We start from the raw sequence: 23,841 nt of genomic DNA, 5'->3' as shown, positions 1-23,841 counted from the left end.
TGAGTGTCTTGGTGGACCACCTATTGTTTTTTCTGACTGTTACAGGAATTGCAATGTGCTATGCTGGGTGCTGCATGATGTTTGATTATACTTGTAACTGCTCCTTTAATCTCCTATACTGTATTTTATTGTATTTTAACTTGCATTCTGTAGAATTCAGATTGTAGTACAGTCAAGTACAATATAAGAAATAAAAGAAGCAATAAAATGCAAATATACATATACACACAGAAAAAGAGAGAGAGTAGTATAGTGGCAAATTAAAAAATGCAGGGTCCCTTCATGTTAGTCGTAGTCATGCCCCTTCCCCTTTTCTGTTGTGGGGTTGAGAAGATCCTTGTTAATGCCTTCTCCGACAATAGACATCCCTAGGAGCCAATAGGCGTGACAGGGGAGAGTGTTAGCTACCTAGAAGAGTCTTCTCAGTGGCTGACTCGCCTCCTTTCACTCTCATTGCCTCCAATCAGCAGGAAAGGTCAAGGAAGCATGTTAAAATATTCTTCTCGGTGGCTAAGACACTCTCCCCTTCCTTGCTGATTGGCTCACAGGATGCTGGAGACACAGGGACCCTGCTGGGACCCTGCTCCCCAAAAAGTAAAGGGTCTAAGAAGAACACCTGAATGAAGCGCACGGACCTCGATTGGGAACCTCCGATCTAGTACACAAGGTGAAATTGTCAAATATAACCAGAGCCAGAGTGCAAGCAACCATGTAATAATTGAGAAATGATTTTATGTTGGAATGATTCAGTGCAGGTTGCAGCAAATCCATATGCATTATTAGGTGGGATGTAGAATGAAGTATGATCCTCCGTGGTGCAGAGTGGTAAGCGGCGGTAACGCAGCCGAAGCTCTGCTCACGGCCGGAGTTCGATTCCAACGGAAGGAGGAAGTCAAATCTCCGGTAAAAGGGGTCGAGGTCCACTCAGCCTTCCATCCATCCGTGGTCGGTAAAATGAGTACCCGGCATATGCTGGGGGGTAAAGAAAGGCCCGGGAAGGAACTGGCAATCCCACCCCATATCTACGGTCTGCCTAGTAAACGTCGCAAGACGTCACCCTAAGAGTCGGAAACGACTCGCACTATAAGTGCGGGGACACCTTTACCTTTACCTTTTATAGAATGAAGTATAGGATATCAATATGTAGGAGGACAAGAAATATTGTGTGAGTGTGTGTGCATGCGTGTGCATGCATGTATTAACAGAGATTATATATTTATTTAAGACATTTATATACCATTTAATCATTAGCATTGTTAAGCAGTGTACATAAAAATAAGCCAAACAGAAAATAAAACAATAAAAATGTATCATAAAAAATGAACAGTACCTTAAAATGCCTGCTGGAACAAGAAAGTCTTAGTCATGCACTGGCAGTTCAGCAAGGAGGGTGCCCGTCTCTTCTCAGTTGGGAGGGAGTTCCAAAGGCTTGGGCCCACTACATGGAATGGATGGCTTCTAGCTGTTAAGAGCTGTGCAGATGAGCCATGGGGAACCACCAAGGAGACCTGCCCAAAGATCTCAGTGATCGGGTTGAAATATAAAGGATCAGGTGGTCCTTATGTGGCAAAATTTCTGCCTTCATCAGCTGCAGATTACAGAAATGAAAGGATGCTGTTGCCGAAGTGGCTGTTATAGAGGTCTGAGGATGGAATGTTCAGAAGGGCTTCATTTGCTGAAGTTAAGACCCCATCTAAAGTGCTACTGTACCACTTTCAACAGTCATGGCTTCCCCCAAAGAATCCTGGAAACTGTAGTTTGTTAAGGTGCCAAGAATTCTTAGGAGATTCTTATTCCTTTCACAGAGCTACAGTTTTCAGAGTTCCCTGGTAAGAGTGATTGATTGTTAAACCACTCTGGGAAGTGTAGCTATAGGAGAAGAAAATCCTAACAACTCTCAGCACCCTTAACAAACTATAGTTCCCAAGATTATTTGGGGGAAGCCATGATTGTTTAAAGTGATATATTACTGCATTAAATTTAGGGTGCAAATGGGACCTATGTGATGTTGGTACTAGGCTGAGGCCTTGTGGTGCTCGTGTGTCCAGTGTATAGACATAAAATGTATCCAGAAGTTCTCTGTATTTGCCAACGTTGTAGGATCAGTTGGCTGTTTTTCTCAGAAATGAAATATTTAGCAGCTGTGGTTGCTCCACTTTTTTGGTCAAAATAGCAGATTTGTGGTTTATAAAATGGGTGCATAAGTCTAAAACATGCTCATAGGTCAGTTGCAATTTTACCTATGTACTGAATATGACATCCTCATTTTTTGTAATTGATTATATAGATTATATTGCAGAACCTGTAGGTGATGTTCTGTTTGGTATAGTATGTCCTATAGAGAGAGAAAGTTTTTAAAAATGTTCTGTTTGGGGGGTTAGAAGCATTGTTTGTGGTGGATCATTTGCAAATGATTGGATTAGAATTATTTACGACTAAATGGCAGAGCAATCCAACTGGGAAGAAGGTGACGGAAGTGGAGCCAGCGGAATAAAAGGCAGCACCGGGTTCCGCCCACGTCCTATCAGGAGCCCCTGAGAGGGGAGCATGCTGGCTGCACCAGCAGAGCATGGTGGAAGGAAAAGGAAAGGCATGTTTCCTTCCACCACCCTTTTTCCCGGTGTAGCGTCTGCCAGGACTGGAGGCTGCAGGACCAAGCTGAACGAGGCCAGGATGTGGCAAAAGTCCTGCCTCCTCATTTCCACTCCTGACACATACCCCCAAATGCTCGCTTTCCAGGACTTGCGCCAGCCTCGGCTGTGCTGGCCAAACCTTGGATGTGCTTGGATAGTGGCGGAGTTCCCTGGCTGTGTCGCAGGTGCACCTAGGTGGGGGATTCCTGCCAGCACAGCACAGATGCACCAATCCTTCCCTCCCTCCCCCTCTGCAGCTAGGCAACATCCTGGATCCCCTTGACCTTGTGTAACTACCAGGAGGATTACTTGTGAAAAAGATGTAGGGTTTCTCCTAATGCTGATTCACACCTTTACAATTGCATTTTTGTTATTTTTTATAATTTCAACTCTCAGTCTGAAGTTAGAACTGTATTGAAAGAAACAGGATCATCTTTTTATTTCTCCTTTTCAAATAATAAAAGATACATATGCAGGAGTTCTCTGAGTGAAAATAGCATGCATTATATTGGGGGAAATTACATGCAAACGTGTGCATTAGGAGACGTGTTAATTTTGTTCTGTACGTTGTAGGAATCACGCTTTTAGTGTGGCGGCATCTAACCGTATCACACAGACGCCATGTCTGTTGTTTTTTTGGCACCTGTTGGAGACTTTCAATTTTAGCAAGCCTTTTAAGAGGAGAGTTTTATCCCAGTCCGTATTGGGTTTGAAATAGTTTTTATACATGAAATTGCTTTATATATATATTTATGGCTAAATCACTTTGAGATGTTTCATAGGAAGCAATTCATAAATGAAATAAATACTTTAAATCAAATGTTGATCAGTTTTCGTGGGGACTTTTTTAAATTGCAAACTGATAGGAAATGGGGCTTAAGATTGGAATTAGATAGGATCGGAACCACTCTAAAACAGTACCTCTGATACCCATCTCACCAAGTCAGCCCAGAAGGATACCATGGTCAATAGTATCGAAAGCCTTCCTAATTCTGCATAACTGAAAATCATGGCTCTTACATTCAGCACTAATTGGGAGGTCTAATTGCCACTTCTGGGTTTTATTATTACTAATTTCTAAAGAACTTTTTAGCATGGAAAGAGCTTTGCAATTTGCACAGCCCAGCCCTATGCATGTTTGTTTGGAATTCAGTGGGGCTTACTCCCAAGCAAAGTGAATTGCAGCCTTAGGCAGCATACACCCCATGTATTATAAGCACTTGGATTCCCACAAAGAAACCTGGGAATGGTAGTTTACCCCTCCCAGAGCTATATTTCCAGCACCCTTAACAAACTACACTTCCCAGGGTTCTTTGGGAGAAGTCATGTGCCTTAAATGTATGATGTGTATAAGGCTTTAGCTGCATTCATTTCAGTAAGCTTATCATATCTTGTCATTTAAATTTTTTCCCCAAAGGGCTGTATTCAGGTCCTACTCAGAGTAGACCTATTGAAATTAATGAACTGAAGTTAGTCATGTCTATTAACATCCATGGGTTTTCTCTGAGTAGAACTATCACTGGATACAACCCAAAGAACTGAGGCACAATGACTTGTGCAACCCATGGTCATTCAGTGGATCCCTGACTTTAGGAATTTGGCCTCATATTTCCATGTTTAAATTGGGTGCATAGTCATGCAAGGAATGGGATAAGATCCAAGGCAACAATAAGTGGGAAAGGGAGTAGGCAGTGTCGTTACATCAGAGATGAGTTTCCCATACTGGGAAGCAAGCTTTGAGGTTAGACTTTATAGGGCCTGGTAGATAGGGAGTGGTAAGCGGCGGTAATGCAGCCGAAGCTCTGCTCACGGCCGGAGTTCGATTCCAACGGAAGGAGGAAGTTGAATCTCCAGTAAAAGGGGTCGAGGTCCACTCAGCCTTCCATCCATCCGTGGTCGGTAAAATGAGTACCCGACATTTGCTGGCGGGTAAAGAAAGGCCGGGGAAGGAACTGGCAATCCCACCCCATATATACGGTCTGCCTAGTAAACGTTGCAAGATGTCACCCTAAGAGTCGGAAACGACTCGCACTATAAGTGCGGGGACACCTTTACCTTTTTTAGATAGGGATTGGCTCTTGGGGTCAGTTGACAGGCTGGCATTGCAGCCTAGATAAGTGCCTTTGAAGCACGGAGCTCAGTTTGCCAGCTTGCAGTGGAAACAGCACCGGGGTGATGAAGAAGGTAAGGTGCCAAAGCGTGACTGCTGCGAGTGCCAGTTCAGCACACACAGACACAGAGGTTTCATGCACTTCTGTGCCCTTACTCCTAACAACTTTTAAATTGTGGCTGAGTCTAGCAGAATTTGACTCTGTAATTTCCTCTTTTTTCTTTATTTGCATTGCACATCCGTATTGTTCCCTTGACTGTGGTGGCAATTAATATGCAATGACGTTCTGCATGGCAGGCTGTTAATAGCAGAAGCAGCCAGCCGCAAACTTCGTGACTGGTGTAGCATTTGGCTGTGTTCTGACAGTTGTTATAAAGTATGGGCTCTCAGCATGCCGGGTGGCGTTTGAATGTGTGTTAGCGCTGAAGGTTATTTTTATGGGTCTCATGCACAGAGAGTGAGTCATGTTGTAACAGTGCTTTTCCAGATGGAATTTCAGCTTAGATTTTTCCTTTTTCTCTCCGTCTCTCTCCTAAGAGACCTCCAAAGGGTCAGGGGATCCTATGCTTTGCAGTCGTGAAAAAATGCAGCCATTGAGCCAAATCATGGACCCTAAAAGTTGGAAGCTATTGAACTGAACACATGCTTAAATATATGTACGTACTTCCACACATTCCTCATTGCCATGAGACATTCTCTTGCTATTCTTCTATACGTGAATGGAATGTGGTGTGTATTTACTCAGAAGTAAGTCCCTTTGTGCTCAGTGGGGCTTACTCCAACTGTGTAGAATGGCAGCCTTAGATGAGAGTACACTGGAGACTTAGACTCGCTTTATACATAACAATCGGTATGCAATAAGACCACACTCATCCATGATTTGATTGTGGATGAAGATGCCAATTTGGTGTGCATTACCGAGACCTGGGTGGGTGAGCTGGGAGGATGACCCAGCTTTGCCCACCTGGATACTCGGTGCAACACCAGCACAGGCTGCAGGGACGGGGAGGGGGAGGAGTTGCCGTGGTTTGCAGAACTTCCATCTCTGTCACCAAGAAACCACTGTCTTGGAGCTGGCTGTGAGGGCCTGCACCTGATGTTGGGCCAAGGAGACTGTAAACTAAAGTTGCAGCTGGTTTACCGTCCACCCTGCTGCCCGGCAGCTTCTCTGGCTGAGCGGGTGGAGGCCATCTAGGAGTGCCTTTTACCAGCTTCAGCTGGTAAGACAGCTGTGGCCATTTCTGGACCAGGATAGCCTGACCACTGTTGTCCATTCACTGGTAACCTCCAGGCTGGATTACTGTAATGCGCTCTAGGTGGGGCCTCCCTTGAGGTTGGTCTGGAAGCTGCAGCTGGTGCAAAATGTGGCAACGAGACTGCTCACTGGGGCAGGATATTGCCAACATGTCACCCTGCTGCTGAAATAATTGCACTGGCTGCCCATTAGCTACCGGGCCAAGTTCAAGGTTCTGGATTTGGTGTACAAAGCCCTATACAGCTTGGGACCAGGATACCTGAAAGACTGTCTTATATACCCAGTCGATCACTGCGCTCTGCAGGCGAGGGCCTCTTGCAGATGCCATCTTATCAGAAGGTCTGCTCTGCACAACATAGGAAATGGATCTTTAGTGTGGCGCACCTACCCTGTGGAACTCCCTACCCTTAAATATTAGGCAGGTGCCATCTCATAGAATCATAGAATAGTAGAGTTGGAAGGGGCCTACAAGGCCATCAAGTCCAACCCCCTGCGCAATGCAGGAATCCAAATCAAAGCATTCCCGACAGATGGCTGTTCAGATGCCTCTTGAATGCCTCGTGTGTCTGTTATCTTTTTGGTTCCTATTGAAGACCTTCCCCTTTCAACAAGCCTTTTAAGTTGAGACCTTATCCAAGTCTGCGTCTGTGTTGGAATAGCTTTTTAGTGTGTTTTTAAACCTTTTTTAAAACCTTTTTTAAAGTTATCTTCAACGCTTTTTTAAAAAAAATGTTTTTAAAGATTTTTTGTTTTAATGTATTTTAAAGTCTGTTTTTATGATGTTTTAAAATGTTTTTAATGCATTTGTTTGCCGCCCTGGGCTCCTGCTGGGAGAAAGGGTGGGATATAAATCAAATAATAATTCAAATAAAAAAATAAATCTTGGTCCAATAAGCCATGGTTCATTGTACCGAGTATGAACCTTGTGTTTCCATATCTCCACTCTTTCCTTCCTTCCTCTCACTTTCCCGGCTTCAAGGAAAATATTATGGTTTTTTGCTTGTTTCATATCCTGTTTTATAGGATGTTTAAAACCACAGTTTCCTGGTTCAGAAGCCACAGGAACCTGTGGCTTAACCATAGTATCTCCCTTGAAGCCAGGTAAATGAGGGGAGAGAAGGGAGTGCAGAAGTGCAAGGCTTGTGCTTGGTCTAACAAGGCAAGGTTTGTTGCATGTGAATCAAGCCTGAGTGTCTTTTTTTATACGTATTTGCTTTGCAATTGCAATTGTACTGCCTTCAAGTCGATTCCGACTTATGGCGACCCTATGAATAGGGTTTTCATGAGGCTGAGAGGCAGTGACTGGCCCAAGGTCACCCAGTGAGCTTCATGGCTATGTGGGGATTCGAACCCTGGTCTCGTATAAGTGGAGGCAAGCAGATACTCCTACAAGGCCCAGGATCTCCCAGGGAGCAACTTGAGGCAGCCATCTGAGACTATACTCTCACTTTCAGATCTTTAACTAAAAACTCTAAAAGAGAAAGAGAAAGTGGCAGGTTTGGAAGGCACACACAACTGCCCTTTCACTTTCACAGGTAGTGTGTGACTTTCCTCGAGTACTGATGGTCGCAATTGGTAGCTATGTTTAATGGCATCTTAAAAACGAAGCAACTTATTGTGGCATAAACTTTCATGGACTTAAGACGTGGTTCCCAAACTTTTTCCCCATAGACCACTTAAAAATTGCTCAGGGTCTTGGCAGACTACTTAATGATTTTTCTGCCTGTTGTAGCAATTGCAATTCCATAGAATTCAAATTGTAACACAATAAAACACAACGTAAGAAATAAAAGAAGCAATTGAAATACAATGAAAAATCAATCTGAATATTCAGTGCAGTGGGTGTGCCATCTGCCATCTTCATCCATAAATCCACAGACATGCTGCAGACCACCTGAATGCAGCTCATGGACTACTTGTGGTCCATGGACTATAGTTTGGGAGTCCTTGGACCACCCTGAAGATTTGCAGATGAACACAGAGGGTACATCCAACTAAGTTTTACTCAGAGAAGACCCACTGAAATGAATGGACCAAAGTTAGCCTTGTCCATTTATTTCAGTGGGTCTATTCTGAATAGGATTAGCATTGGACACAACCTAGAAAGATCCCTAACTATAGGGAGACCATCCACTAATTTCAGATGATCATTCTGGGCTAGTAACCAGTATGGTATAAGTAATATATGCGGCCCCGCTGTCCAAGTGCTTGAGGCAGTTTATAATAAAGGCATAAGAGTGCAAAATGCACAACCACATCTTCAGAACCTCAGAGCACAGTCCTACTAGAGGATAAAGGAAGGGTTTATATGGGGAGAACCTTTTTCTGTTATATGTTTTAGTGGCATTGTTCTCTTCTGGGATTAATCACATAGGGTTGTTTTATTTGGGAAGGGGGCTTTTTGCCCAACATCATTGCACAAAATCAGCCTAGCTTGCAAGTCCTTTATTGGGCAGAAAGCATCTGCCTGCCTCTTTGATCTTCCCAGATGCACTTTATTGACCTATCATTTTCTGGAGTTTGCAACTAGATGTTTTCCCAGGGAGGCTAAAGTGAAGTAGCTGCCTAGTGGCTTAACATTTTAATAGCCAGGGAAGAAAGACAGGACATAAGGGGCAAAGTAATGAAGTTCAGCGACAACAGATTGATCTGGGAACACTGGGGCAGGGAGAGGTAATTGAGTTTCAAGCTCTTTTCAAAGGCAACAGCAGAACCCTCCGTAAACCTCAGAAGAGAAATCCAAAGAAAGGAGCTGGTGCAAGGGAAAGAGATTGAGGGAAATGATTTGAGGCTTAAGCAAGAGATTGTTGTGTTCCGATGGCAGCTGGTGGCTCCATGTTAGTGGGGCAGTGAATTCCACTCCGGGTTTTAGTCCAAACTTGCAAGGAGCTGTCCAAGGTTCTGAAACCAAGTTCTACTCAGAGTAGGCCTATTGAAATCAATGAACCTGAGTTAGTCATATCTATTAACTTCAGTGGGTTTACTTTCAGTAGGACTAGCTCTGAATACCACCCTAAAATGGCATATGCCATCAACAGGTTTGTGGGAAAACTGCCTTATACTGAGTCAGACGATTGACCCATGTAGCTCAGTATTGTCAGCATTGAGTGGCAGTGGCTCTCAGGGTTTCAGGCAGGAACCTTTGCCCAGCCCTACCTGGAGTTGTCAGGGTGTCAGTCTGGGATCTTCTTCATGCAAGGCAGATGCTCTGCCTCTGAGCCATGGCTCTTAGTTTTAGTGGATTTATGTGTATGTCCAAACAGTGCCAAAGGTTTCTGGATTGGCTCAGAGAAAACTAGAGCCCTGTTCATGTATTACTCATGCATAGAACATGTGGGTGTAGAAAGAGGGGCATCTTGGCATCATATCCCTCCCCCTTGCAATGTGGCTTTTGGAGAGCTGTCCAATATTGAATGCAACCCTTAAGCTAAAAAAGACACACACACACCCCAAAAAAACCCATGTGATTAAACCCAGAAAGGAATAACAGCACTAAAACATGACAGGAAAAAAAGATGTATGTCCACACAATGTGATGGGGGGGGGAATTCAGGACTGATGGCACCTGGTCCCACTGGGATGCCCAACTTACTGACCTAGTGCAGTTCCAGGTTTGCATAAGGTCTTGGTAAGGTTTATTATGATATTTAAACATCCTTGTACTAGTTCATTTCAAAATTGCAATGAAACAAATTGCCCCTGTGTGTGTGTGTGTGTGTGTGTGTGTGTGTGTGTGTGTGTGTGTGTGTGTACATACAGCAGGGGTGGGGGCAGGTTGCAGTCACTCCTTAAATACTAAAGGAATTGAGACAGGCTCTATACAGTGCCTTGCAAAAATAATCAGACCCCTGACCAATGCTCTTATATTACTGAATTACAAATGGTACATTGTAATTTTCTTCCGTATGATATTTTATCTTGAAACTCAAAATCAATTATTGTAAGGTGACATTGGTTTTATGTTGGGAAATGTTTGTAAGAAACATACAAAAACTGAAACATGTTGCTTGCATAAGTATTCAGCCCCTGTGCTGTGGAAGCTCCCAATGCACACAGATGAAAGACATTGCCCTGTTGAGGACACAGTTACCTTACCATTGGCCTCCACCTGTGAACCATTAAAGTTGCTGTCACATTGTCAGGATAAAAACCGCACTGTTGAAGGATCATTGCTCAGGCTGTGGATCTGAAGGAAAATGAAGGCCCAACATCCTACAGAAGTGAGAGATAATGTAATACAAATGCATAGATAAGGAAAAGGGTACAAAATAATATTCAAGTGTTTGGACATCCCAGTGAGCACAGTTGGATCAATAATCTGGAATTGGAAGCTGCATCACACCATCCAGGCACTGCCAAGAAAAGGCCGACCCTCAAAACTCAGCGCTTGAACAAGAAGGAGACTTGTGAGAGACGCCACAGAGAGGCCAACAATCACTTTGAAGAAGCTACAGAGTTCAGTGGCTGGGAGTGGAGTATTGGTGCACCAGTCAACCAAATCAAGAGCTCTGCATAACACTGGTCTGTATGGGAGGGTGGCAACAAAGAAGCCATTACTCAAAAAGTACCATCTGAAAACACGTCTGGAGTTTGCCAGGAAGCATGAGCGTGCCCCAGCTGTGATGTGGGAAAACGTTTTGTGGTCAGATGAGACCAAGATAGAGCTTTTTGGCCAAAACGCAAAGCACTATGTATGGCACAAACCTAACGCTGCCCATTCCTCAAGACACCCCATCCCTACAATGAAGTATGGTGGTATCAGCATCATGCTGTGGGGATGGTTCTCATCAGCAGGGACTGGGCATCTTGTTAAAATTGCAGGAAGAATGGATGGAGCAAAATACAGGGAAATACTGCAAGAGAACCTGCTTCAATCCACTAAAAAAACTGAAGCTTGGGAGGAAATTCACTTTTCAACAGGACAATGATCCCAAGCACAAGGTCAAAGCCACATTGGAGTGGCTCAAGAACAAAAAGGCGAATATCCTGCAGTGGCCCAGTCAAAGTCCTGATCTCAGTACCATTGAGAATCTGTGGCGCTCTTTGAAAATTACAGTCCACAAGTGACGTCCAGCCAACCTGAATGACCTGGAGCAAATCTGCCAAGAAGAATGGGCCAAAATCCCTCCGACACTGTGTGCAAAGCTGGTACATACCTACCCCAAAAGACTTAAAGCTGTTATTGCAGCGAAAGGTGGCTCTACCAAATAATAATGTGTGGGGGTTGAATACTTATGCAAGCAAAATGTTTCAGTTTTTTATGTTTCTTAACAAACATTTCCCAACATAAAACCAATGTCACCTTACAATAATAGATTACAATTACAATGTACCATTTGTAATACAGTAATATGAGATTAATTAAAAAGAAAGACCTCAATGGATGACTGATGAAACTCTTAAAATGATTAAAGACAGAAGGAAAGCAAAAGCAAAAGGAGACAGAAACAAAGTTAGAACCCTGAATGCAATAATACAGCGACTGGTACAAAGAGAACTACTACAACAATTATTGTACAGAAATAGAAGAGGATAATAAAAAAGGTAGAACAAGATCCCTATTCCAAAAGATTAGAGAAATTAAAGGGAAATTCAGACCAAGAGTAGGGATGTTGAATAATTCAACAGGGGAACACTGACTGACCAAGATAAAGTGAAAGGAAGATGGAAGCAATATACTAAAGAATTATATAAAAGAGATGCAAGGATGACAGATTCATTCATGGAGGAACTGTATGATGAAGAATAAGAAATTTTAGAATGTGAGATAAAAGCTGCTCTTAAAATACTTGGAAGAAACAAATCACCAGGAATAGATGGCATACAAACAGAGTTGTTGCAAGTTCTTGAGACTGTCCAAATTTTGATAAAAAATTGTCAACAAATATGGAAAAGAAAACAATGGCCCACACACTGGAAGTGTTCAATATACATCCCAATTCCAAAGAAAGGGGATCCCAGGGAATGCAGTAATTATCAAACTATTGCTTTAATATCCCATGCAAGTAAAGTAATGCTCAAGATTCTACAACAAAGACTCTTACCATATGTGGAGTGAGAAATGCCAGATGTCCAAGCTGGATTTAGAAAGGGAAGAGGCACCAGAGATCATATTGCAAACATACACTGGATAATGGAATGGACCAAGGAATTTCAGAAGGAAATCACGCTGTGCTTTATAGATTACAGCAAAGCCTTTGATTGTGTAGATCATGAAAAACTATGGAATGCTTTAAAAGAAATGGGGGTGCCACAGCATCTGATTGTCCTGATGTGCAGCCTATACTCTGGACAAGAGGCTACTGTAAGGACAGAATATGGAGAAACCAATTGGTTCCCGATTGGAACGCATGTGAGACAGGGGTGTATTTTATCACCCTATTTGTTTAATCTATATGCAGAACATATCATACAGAAAGCAGGATTGGACCAAGATGGAGGTGTGAAAATTGGAGGGAGAAATATCAATAATTTAAGATATGCAGATAATAGCATACTACTAGCAGAAACCAGTAATGATCTGAAATGAATGCTGATGAAAGTTGAAGAGGAAAGCACAAAAGCAGGACTACAGCTGAATGTCAAAAAGACTAAAGTAATGACAACAGAAGATTTATGTAACTTCATAGTTGATAATGAGGACATTGAACTTGGTATTCCCAATCTCTATGTATGGATGTGAAAGTTGGACAATGAAAAAAGTGGATAAGAGAAAAATCAGCTCATTTGAAATGTGGTGTTGGAGGAGAGTTTTGCTGATACCATGGACCACAAAAAAGACAATTAATTGGGTGTTGGAACATATTAAACCAGAACTATCACTAGAAGCTAAAACTATGAAACTGAGCTTATCATAGTTTGGACACATAATGAGAAGACATGATTCACTAGAAAAGACAATAATGCTGGGAAAAACAGAAGGGAGTAATAAAGAGGAAGACCAAACAAGAGTCGGATTAATTCCATCAAGGAAGCCACAGACCTGAACTTGCAAGATCTGAACAGGGTGGTTTACAACAGATGCTACTGGAGATCATTGATTCATAGGGTCGCCATAAGTCGTGATCAACTTGAAGGCACATAACACACAATATGAGAGCATTGGTCAGGGGTCTGATTACTCTTGCAAGACTCTGTATACAGAGGTATTGATCATATACAGGTGCATTACAATTTCTTAGTATAAAAAAGGGTTTGATGGAATGGTAGTCGCTAGGGATGGAATCCGTTGGCTGTTGCCACTTCAAAAGCATTCCATCGACCTAACTGGCAGTATCAGTTCGAGTTCGATCTTTGTCCACTATCCATTGCTTTTACCGGTGAGGTTTTTTCCTCCCAAAATATTAATATTGATATTTTGAAAGGAACTATTGATAGTTTGAAAGGAAAGCAGCTTTGCATTCTCCTCCTCCTCTGCTATTATAGTCTTGGCTTGCTTCCTTCTTGCTTGGAGCTTGGATTATTTGAGTGGAGGGGAAGTGGCACAGAGTGAGCGAGCAAGAGAGCACTGTACTGCTATGCTATAAGTAAAATCAATAAAAGAACAATATGTTTGAGGGAATATTTGAGGGGGGGAAATCTGGTCTTGAGGAAAAGCCTTTGAAGTTCAGAGCAAACAGGATTGCTCTGCAAAGATGGAGAATATGCGGACTATTGAAGAATTGGGAACAATTCTCCCGATAAACATCATGCATCAGGGTGACCAAGGCTGATTCAGTCCCATAACCAGGCCTGGACCCAGATTGGAATGGGTCAAGATAATCTGTTTCATCCAAGAATATTTACATTTGCTGTGCCACAACCCTCTCAATCACCTTCCTTAAAAGGGGGGTATTTGTTACTGGGCGGTAGTCATCACAAACCAATGGGTCCAGGGTGTGCTTTTTCGGGAGCGGTCTGATCACCGCCTCTTTCAGGTCAGCTGGAATCACTCCTTCATGCAACAACACATTTACCACACCCTGGATCCACTCGGTCAAACTCTCTTGGCAAGCCAAGAAGGGCAAGAGTCGAGAGGATACATTGCTGGCCTCATCGTCACAAGCACCTTGTCCAGGCTGCATCAGGTGGCATCAACTGAAACTGAAGTTGCAGCAGATGTTGCACTGGACACCTCACTGGGGACTACAGTAGATGTGGATGGGGCATCAGGATTGCTATGGAGGCAAACAACCTTACCCTCAAAGTGCCTTGCAAACAATTCACAGTGGGCCTCCGAAGGGTCTAAAACTCCATTTCCTGGAATTGATGTCAACAGACTCCTGACAATACAGAAAAGCTCCACTGGATGGCTACTTGAGGATGCTATGGTGGCAGAGAAGTGGGCCTTCTTTGCCACCCTCACTGCCACAAAGTAGGCATGGTTATGATGTTTTACTCATGCCCGATCAGCTTCACAGCACATCTTTTGCCACTTGGGCTCTAGCCATCATCTAGCTTGTTTCATTATAGTTAGCTCACTGGTGTATCAAGGTGCAAACCAGACTCCACAATGCTGAAGAGGGCATTCAGGAGCAACCATGTCTAGAGCCGACACTCATTGTTCCACAGTGTGACAAGGGCTAATGTGCCACACAAAGATAAAGTTTGGGAAGACCATGGACGCTTCTGCCAGTAGGAGCGGGTTTCCTTGGTTACAGTGATGATGAACGATGTGAATGGGTGCTGATGAATGATGTGAACGGGTGATGGGTACCCCTGCTTTCCCAGTTGGGGGAAAGATGCAAATAAAGTCTCCTGACAGTACCAGGAACTTGCTATAATGAATCTAAAAACTGGAAGGTACTTTTGAACAGCCTCATTTTGAAAGATGCATCTATTGAGATTTGCAGTTACTTCTCATGGAGGAGTTTACATTTTGACACCCCCACCCTTCAAGTTCAAGTACTCACCCCTTCTCTGGTTCTTATCAGCTCTCTTCTTGGATGGGTCAGGGAGCCAGATATCCCTGGGAAGGGTTTTGCTCTTTGCTGCACCACCACCATCGCTGAAGTGGTGCCTGTGGGGAATGCCAAAAAGTATTTTTATCTTTTGGCATTGCCCTTCAACATGGACACTAAAGGCTGGCTGATGGAGTTTGTTGCTTTGTTTTTGTTTTAGATTGGAAGAACTTCTGTTCCTGCTCACCTGGAGTTGATTCTTGCTCACCACAGGCGAGCAGCAATTTATATGCTTGATTCTAGCTACATATCTTTGTTTTTAGGTTGTAAGAACTGCCCTTCCTGCTCACCTGGAGTTGATTATTGTTCACCACAGGCAAGCGGCAATTTATATGTTTGAGTTTAGTTACACGTCCTGTGGCCTAAGTGCCTTGCTTGTCAGCTTGTGTTTCTCTTCTGGTTCTTTGTTATCTGGCTTTGGCTTCATATTTTTCGGGAACACTCACAGCAGCAAGCTGCTAGGGAAAAAAATCCAGGCTCTTTAGTTATAAAAAAGATGGGAGGTGCAAAGTGAATGGGTGTTCTGAATTTTCACCAAGATCAAAGACATGATGAAAGCGCACTCAGCGTAGGTGTTATTTTTAGAGCATTGTAAAAAAGGCTCTGAATCCTTCATTCTCATTAACTTGGGAGTGCTCCATCCTAATGGAAACCTGACAGCCCATGGGAACAAAGTGAGCGACAGTTATACTTCCTAGATTTGAGTCTTTAATTCGTACTTGACTCTCCTCCTTTTGTCAGGGTGAAAAAAGTGGCTTTGCTGCAGCCTTCAGCGACGGGAGCAGCTCAGGAGTCTGCAGACAGGCCATGAGAGTTAAAGGGATCTTCATATTGGCTGCCAGCTTTAATTTGGCTTTCTCGAGTTAATTTGGCAAGGGCAGAGCGAGCTAGGAAGCACCATGGTCAAAGCATTGCCGGTTTGGACAGGGGCAGAACTCTGGGAGGGGCTGTGTCAGGTGGGGTGTGCCAGCTGGCCTCCCTAGTTGTTACTAACTTGTTAATATTTTACTTGTTGTGATAGGTTATCAGAAAACAATATAAATATTTAGAAAATTAAATTTGTGCTTTATTTAATTTAAGCAAAACATTTACACACACACAATGTGCATGCATTGCACACCATTATTTTTAAAGGGGGGAGTGGCTTAACCCAGTACTGGGAAAGCTATGGCCCTCCAAGATGTTGCTGGATTACAGCTCGCGTTCTCTCTGACCGTTGGCCATGCTGGCTGGGGCTGATGGGAGCCGGAGGCTGACCACATCTGGAGGGTCAGAGGTTAGCCACTGCTGTTTTTAAAAAGAGCCCTCAGTGTTTAGGAAATCTATGTACAGCTTTGTTGTGGTGCATGCTCTACCAACACCAAAACCAGCCTGCAGGCTGGTTTGAATGTCAGGCAGCATCAGCGGGCACGGTGTCCGGTATTTGGTTTGTGGATTTTAACCTATGCTCTGCAAGTAACACATGAAAGTCTCTCTATCTTGGGTGTGGAGCAGGCGTCTTCGGCAGTTAATCCTCCTTTCATGCCCCTGTTAGTGCATTTTTTTATCGAGCGGTTGCAGCAAAGTTGCTGACTCATCGTTCTATCCTTAGATGACTCCACTGAATTCTGGTCTGTTGCTTACAAGGGAAAGAACAGTGGGATGGCATTGCAAGGGAGCCAGGTGCAGAACTGCTGCCTCTGAGCACTGCGTTTTCATCTGGGGCTAGGCACTTGTCATTCCAAGGCTGCTGCCTGGTGTTTCTCTGCAATGTGCAAAATAATGGCATTGCCCCAGGTGGGCTCAGCAAGCTGTACTCCCGGCTAAAAAGTATTACAGTTCTGCACCCGGGTAGTCCAGATTCTGCACCAAGATGCTAAATTCCGCAAGCTGTTTAAATGATGCTGATTAAGCGGATGTGCATATCTTGCCTAGTTTTGTACACTGTGTTCTGTTTATTTCTAGTCATAGGTAGATACAGGGAGGTGCATGGGATACCCAGGCACACAGCCCCTGGAAATTTAATATGGGAGTCAAGGAGGGGGTCGTGTCCACTTTAAAAGTGGTCTGTTCTCAGATCTTAAGACTGGTCTCCACAAAATACCTTTTCCCTATCAGTCCAGCTTTCATTAAAAATAAAGAGAGTTAATGGGATGGGGTGGGGAGGATATGTCTGTGTTCTCAGTGTCGACATTGGTGCATTATCTAAAGTGCTAAAGTTAGACAGCAGAAAGTTCAGAGAATCACAGAACTGGAAGGGACTTGGAGGCCATCTAGACCAACCCTTTGCTCAGGGCATGAAATCCAGAACTAGACCATCCCCAGCAGATGGCAGTTCGGCTGTGCTGCCCCGCAGCGTGGCAAGGCTCAGCCAGGGTGTTGGACATGGTGAGGTTCAGGCTCGACACAAGGCAAGGATGGGACGTGGTTCGGACAGGGCACAGGCCGGATGCAAAGTTATGCTCTGGGGAACACAGCTCTGAAGGTGCTCCAGCAAGGAGCTGAAATCGGGCCTTTTTGTATCAGTAGCACCAGGTGCAGTCTGTCAGCACCAAGATAGCTACAAGATTCTGCTCTATGTACCAGGGCCCAGCCTTTTCTAGTAATCTACTGCAGGGAGGGGGAACCTCAGGCTCCGGGGCCACATGTGGCCTTCCAGGCCTCTCTGTTTGGCCCTCTGAACTCTCCCTAGGCCACACCCCTCACTGGTCCCACTTTTTTTTTTGGCCTGGCCAGAATGTGTCCTTGAACTCTGATCATGCCTTTGCTTGTGTGGATGGAGAATAGAGAGGGATGCATGAGTGTGTGTATAGAAAGCAACCTACTGGGTACAAAGGTAATACGTGTGCTAGTTGCTCTGCCCATTTTTGCCTCTGGCTCCGCCTGCCACAGGTGTGTGGCTCTTGAAAGGTCACTCAGAAAGGGATGCGGCCCTCAGGATGAAAAAAACTCTTCACTCCTGTCCTACTGCAATGGAGTGGAGGAGTCTCGGGTCTTTTACAGTTGGACGCCTAGAGGATGGCGGTGCCACATTCTCCAGACACAAGGGGGAGATCTGGCCTCCACAGGTTCCACTGGTAGCAGCACCTCAGGGCTAGCCCTGCGTGCCCTTCAGGTTCAGAGTCCTTGCCTCCCATCACTTGATGAAGAGGAATCCAACACCTGGCCCTGACACTTTACTCTACTTGGAGGCATCCAGTGAGGGTGAGAGGTGAGACCACCGCCTCTCTAGGCAGTTGGTTCCAATGCTTCCGGTCTGAATGTGGAAGCACAGCCGCTATCACTTGCACCGTTACAGGGTGGCCCTTTCTTGAGCTCCTCCAGATGCACAAATCACACCAGTTGTGTCTGCCCCTTGTTTATTTGTTTGTTACATTTATATCCCGTCCTTCCTCCCAAAAGTAGCCCAGGGCGCCAAACAACAAGTGAGAAAACAATAAAAACATCTTTAAAACAAAACATCTTAAAAACAATTCCAATACAGATGCAGGCTGGGATAAAGGTCTCTCCTTAAAAAGCTTGTTGGAAGAGAGAGGTCTTCAGTAGGCACCAAAAAGACAACAGAGACGGCGCCTGTCTAATATTTAAAGGGAGGGGATTCCAAAGGGTAGGCGCCACAACACTAAAGGCCTACTCCCTATCTTGTGAGGAACGGACTTCCTGATGAGATGGTATTTGCAGGAGGCCCTCATCTGCAGAGTGCATGATTGACTGGGTATATAAGGGTGAGACAGTCTTTCAGCAATCCCTTTCAGCATTCCCTTCCCTGTGCACACAACTCATGCCTCCGTGCAATCCCAGCCAGCTCACAAGCCTGCTGGTGGCCCATTGTGTTCCTGGAGGTCTTTTCATGAAAGCCAAGGACCATCCCAGCCGGGCCTTTGTTACTTATGACCTGCTGCACATGCCCATGCCTCCCCCCACATGTGTCACACAGTAATGTGTTTTGCAGCTCAACAGGTTGTACCCTGAATTGATAGTCTAATGTGCCCAACAGTTCAGCAGGGAAGAACGAAGTGACTGAGGTGTTGATTAAAAATTGCTCCCTCTCATGGAACCAAGTTCCTTTGCCAGGGAATAGGAGGACAGAGCACGCTATGCCTTCCAGTTGTCTTTTCCCTCCTAAACAGCAGGGCTGCGTTTAGAGGAGTAAGAAACCCTTACCATGGTTCTGGGGAGAAGGAAGCACTGTTTGAATGTCTCTCTTTACAAGTGGGACCTGCAACAAAATGTTGCAGTATAGAGTGGTTCCTAGTCAGCCTGCCGCAGCTGGGTCTGATTGGAGTTGTAGTCCAAAATATCTAGAAAAAAGGCTGTTTTAATGTGTAGTTGTGGGTGCAAGAATGGCCACCAACTTGGTGGACTTTAGAAGAGGATTAGACAAATTCATGGAAGATAAGGCTATACTAGCCATGATGACTATGTTTTGCCTCCATAGTTCAAGGCATTGTTGTTGTTGTTATTATTAACAACATTTATTTGTCACTACCTTTTTTTCATCTTAAAGCAACTTACAGTTTTTAAAAGCATCTAATATACCATTTTGAAAAACACCATAGATTAAAAAGAAAAAAATTATTAATTAAAAGTGCTGATCCAACAATAACTCAAAAAGGTCACATCCTATCCCACCCAACTAAAAATGAACACCTGTTAGCAGCAAAAAGCCTAGGTGAATAAAAACGTCATCAGCTGGTGCCTAAAGATTGATAGCGATAGCGTCATGTCGATCTCTCTGGAGTGAGCATTCCACAGTCAGAGAGTCACCACTGAAAAGGCCCAATCTCGTGTTGCCATCCTCCATACCTCCCTCAGACAGGGCATGCAAAGAAGGGCCTCAGATGATGAATGCAGGGTCTGGGTAGACCTGTATGCTTCTGAATACCAGTTGCTGAAAACCGCAGAAGGGGAGAGTGCTCTTGGGTTCAGGTCCTGCTTGCAGGTGTCTCATGGGTATCTAGCTGGCCACTGTGAGAATAGGAAGCTGGACTAGATGGGCCACTGGCCTGATCCTGCAGGGGTCCTCTTACGTTCTTAAGAAGTTCTGGAGGGAACTGTGATGTAGCTGAAGAGGAACTAGACATTATTGTCTTGCTTCTTTTCTCTCCCCTTCTAGGGTTCCATGTGATTCCAACCATTTCCAGTATAGTTCCAGAGAGCTGCTTACTGATTGTTGTAGGACTACTGGTCGGAGGGCTCATCAAAGCCGTGGGGGAGAAACCTCCACTCTTAAGCACAAACGTCTTCTTCCTCTTCCTCCTCCCTCCCATCATCTTGGACGCTGGCTACTTCCTCCCCTTGCGCCAGTTCACGGAGAATCTGGGCACGATCTTGATCTTTGCAGTGCTGGGAACGCTGTGGAATGCTTTCTTCGTGGGCTCGCTCATGTACGCCATGTGCCAGATTGGTGGCACTGGTTTGGCTGACATTGGCCTCCTGGCCTGCCTGCTTTTTGGCAGCATCATCTCGGCAGTAGACCCCGTTGCCGTGCTGGCTGTATTCGAAGAGATCCACATCAACGAGCTGTTGCACATCTTGGTATTTGGCGAGTCTTTACTGAACGATGCGGTCACTGTGGTAAGTGCAATGTGCGCTCTATCACGAGATGAAATGCAGTAGTTGCCTCAGATTGTAGATTTGGGGTTCCAGGTAAGGTGGCAAAGTAGAAGACAGATCTGATCCCCAGGGCATAATCCATCAAGCACCATCAAAATGAACAGGGCTGGCACAATAATAGGAAAATACAAATTGCTGTGCTGGATCAAGATTACCTAGTCCAGCTTTGTGTCTCCAAAAGTGATCAGCTGTGTGCTGTGGGAATTTTGCAGGAAAGTGTGATATAGTAGCTGCGCCCTGTTGATTGTCCTTGGCATTCAGCAGTTAGAATTGTGCTGCATCTAGTAACCCAGTGACTTGCCACAGTGAAAATACATTGACAGGCAGTGCCGGATTTACACACAAGCTAAGCAAAGTACATCTTAGGGCTTCAGATTTTGAGGGGCTTCTAGATAAAACAAAAACAAAAAACCCTAAACTTTAAGTTTTGTGTAATTGGTTAAAAAATAAAAGAAACTGGGAAAACAGACATCTTGATATGACCAAAATATCCTTAATGGCTACACAGTTTTGTTATATTGTGTTTATAAATCTGCACAGAAATAACTATAATTGATATCAAAAATTCATTAGGCCAGGTGTTTATAAGGTGTCAAATATCCTTATTGCAAGATATAGTTATTGCGAGATATATGTTTTAGTTAGATCGTTAGTTTCTAGTTGCATCTTCCCCTATGTACCTGTATATATGCTAATATAAAACTCTATTATTTCTATTTCCATTGTCCTTTCTGTTAGAGTAACACACTTTTTTTTGGTAAAGCTATCAGGCCTCTTAAACTTGACATAGCTTAGCATGTCTTAATCTGGCGTTGTTGATGGGCCTCTAATCATTTTTTAAAAACACAAAGTAGCTCAGAAGTGGAGCATCTGTTTTGCATGCAGAAGGTCCCTGGTTCAATCCCCAGCATCTCCAGATGGGGCTGGGGGAAACTCCACTTGCAACCCTGGAGAGCTGCTGCCGATCAGTGTAGAGAGTACTGTTCAATGTGTTTCATTTAATTTTTTTTTTCGTTTAACTTGTTGCTGATTTTATTGTAATTTTATTGTAATATTGTATTTTAATCTTGTTTTGTTCACCGCCCAGAGAGCTATTCGCTATGGGCGGTTTAAAAATGAAATAAATAAATAAATACTGAGCTAGATGGATCAACAGTATAAGGCAACTTCCTGTGTTAATAAGTTAGCAGCCATTGTCAGACGCTGAGGTAATGAATTCCTTAAATTTTAGTTAAATGTTGTATGAAGTATTACTGCCCTTTTGAAAATTAATATTTTATCTATTAAAATATTTAGACCGACCTATCTATACACATGCACGCATATTCTCGAACATAATAAAAATCCATGATACATTTTAGAACAAATAAAACTAACTGGATAAAAAAGCTCAGCGGTAGCATTAAAACTGAATACCATTAAAAGCCAGGAATATATTTCTAAGCCATTTTTTAATGTTCAATAAACATTAAGCGTCTTGGCAAACAAATAAGGGGAAGGATTTCCAAATATGAGGCCCCTTAACTGAAATGCTCCTCATTTCCACTCACTGCATCTGCATCTGGGGGGTTATATATGAAGAACCTTCAAAGAGCACCTCCTTAGTTGTTAGGCAGGTTTGATATGTCTGTCTTTAAATCCACTCAGTTTCATTGGGTGACCCCCAGGTTCTAGGGTTTATGTGAGAGTTTATTTTTTTAAGGTTCCCTGTTTCCAAAATACAGGTGGTGGAAGGTGGGGGCTCTTCTTTATTAGCAGTTTTGAAGGAGAGGCTTAAAAAATAGGGTTGCTCTAGCTCTGGTTTCTCTGAGTTGAGCAGAAAGGTGGACTAGATGAGCTTTAAGGTACCTTCCAATTCTGCAATTCTATATCTCTCTGTCAATTTAGTACACCAGACTAGATCTGAGTTCCAGTTACCGCCATTCCCTGACTAGATGCCGTAGAGCCCCTGATGCACATCCAGAATCATGGTTTGGTAGGCCCTTATAGATGCTGGTACATCCATGATGGCTGTGTGATTGTTTACCATACAGTACGGACCTATTTCTATATTTCTGCCCTAGATCGCAATGAAAAATCTGTGAGGTTTTGATTGCCTCCAAGCACTGAGGAATGCAATTAGGGCAGAGCATACCTGGGCTGGAGACATGTAGATGGAATGATAGAGAGAGGACCGGGCTCCTGCGTTGTGTCTTGCCAAAGTAGCTCAGGGCAAGCAGGACTCAGAGACCTAGAACTGAAGGTAGTGAAGCAAGGAAAGCATAAACAGCAACCACAGCAAAGGCAATGGATAGCTCAATGAAGATGTCAACCCAGCGTGCAGCAACTGAGAAAAAGGCAAATTCCATGCTAGGGATCATTAGGAAAGTATTGAAAATAAAACTGCTGATATCATAATTCCATTGTACAAATATATGGGGCAGCTGCATTTGGAATTCTGTGTACAGTTCTGGTCACCTCACCTCAAAAAGAATACTGTAGAATTGGAAAGGGTTCAGAAAAGAGCAACCAGAATTAGCAAGGGGGTGGAGCAACTCCCTATGAGGAAAGGTTGCAGCATTTTAATTTTAGTTTTTGGTTTAGAGAAAAGGCAAGTCAGAGGCAACATAACAGAAGTGTATAAAATTATGCATGGCGTGGAGAAAGCGGACAAAGAAAAGTTTTTCTCCCTCTCACATAACACTAGACCTCGTGGACATTCAGGGAAGCTGAATGTTGGAAGATTCAGGGCAGACAAAAGAAAGTATGTCTTTATGCAGCGCATGGTTAAAACGATGCAATTTGCTCCCACAGGGGGCATCGATGGCCACCAGCCTAGACGGCTTTAAAAGAGGAGGAGACAAATACGTGGTGGATAAGGCTATGAATGGTTGCGAGCTATGATGGTGGTGCTCTGCCTCCATGATTGGAAGCAGCGTGGTTCTGAATACCAGTTGCCGGAAGCCACAGGAGGAGAGAGTACTCTTACACTCAGGTCCTCCTTGCAGGCTTCCCATGAGCATCTGGTTGGCCACTGTGAGAACAGGATGCTGGATGAGATGGGCCATGGGCCTGATCCAGCAGGCTCTTCTTATGTTCTTAATGTTGGGGAGCCCCCAGGGAGAGAAACTGGTGGAGTGGAACTGGGCAGAGAGATGGAAGGAGAGAGGGAAACTCTCTCCAAGCAATCAGTTCTGAGTTGTATTGACTTGGTGGGGGGCCAAAGTGGATGGAGGAAAGGAGGGAGAACACATTGTAACAGAGGAAGTTGCCTTGCCCCAAGTCAGACCGTTGGCCCATCCTGCTTAGTATTGTCTACACTGACTGGCA

The 23,841-nt window shown here is 44.0% G+C and overlaps 1 protein-coding gene across 1 annotated transcript in view; it reads left to right on the top strand.

The window, feature by feature from the left end:
- The window catches only part of SLC9A1 (solute carrier family 9 member A1), a 108,859-nt gene that overhangs the window by 52,857 nt on the left and 32,161 nt on the right, over window positions 1-23,841 (top strand). The window contains exon 2 of the mRNA XM_061596370.1: window positions 20,033-20,493. Within this exon, the coding sequence (XP_061452354.1) occupies window positions 20,033-20,493 (461 nt within the window). The remainder of the gene's footprint in view (window positions 1-20,032; window positions 20,494-23,841) is intronic.

The sequence above is a fragment of the Rhineura floridana genome, chromosome 15 (genome assembly GCF_030035675.1).
Source record: "Rhineura floridana isolate rRhiFlo1 chromosome 15, rRhiFlo1.hap2, whole genome shotgun sequence".
Classification (NCBI taxonomy): Eukaryota; Metazoa; Chordata; class Lepidosauria; order Squamata; family Rhineuridae; genus Rhineura; species Rhineura floridana.
Note: the sequence above shows the minus strand (reverse complement) of the source record. Positions and strands in the feature narration are given on the sequence as shown.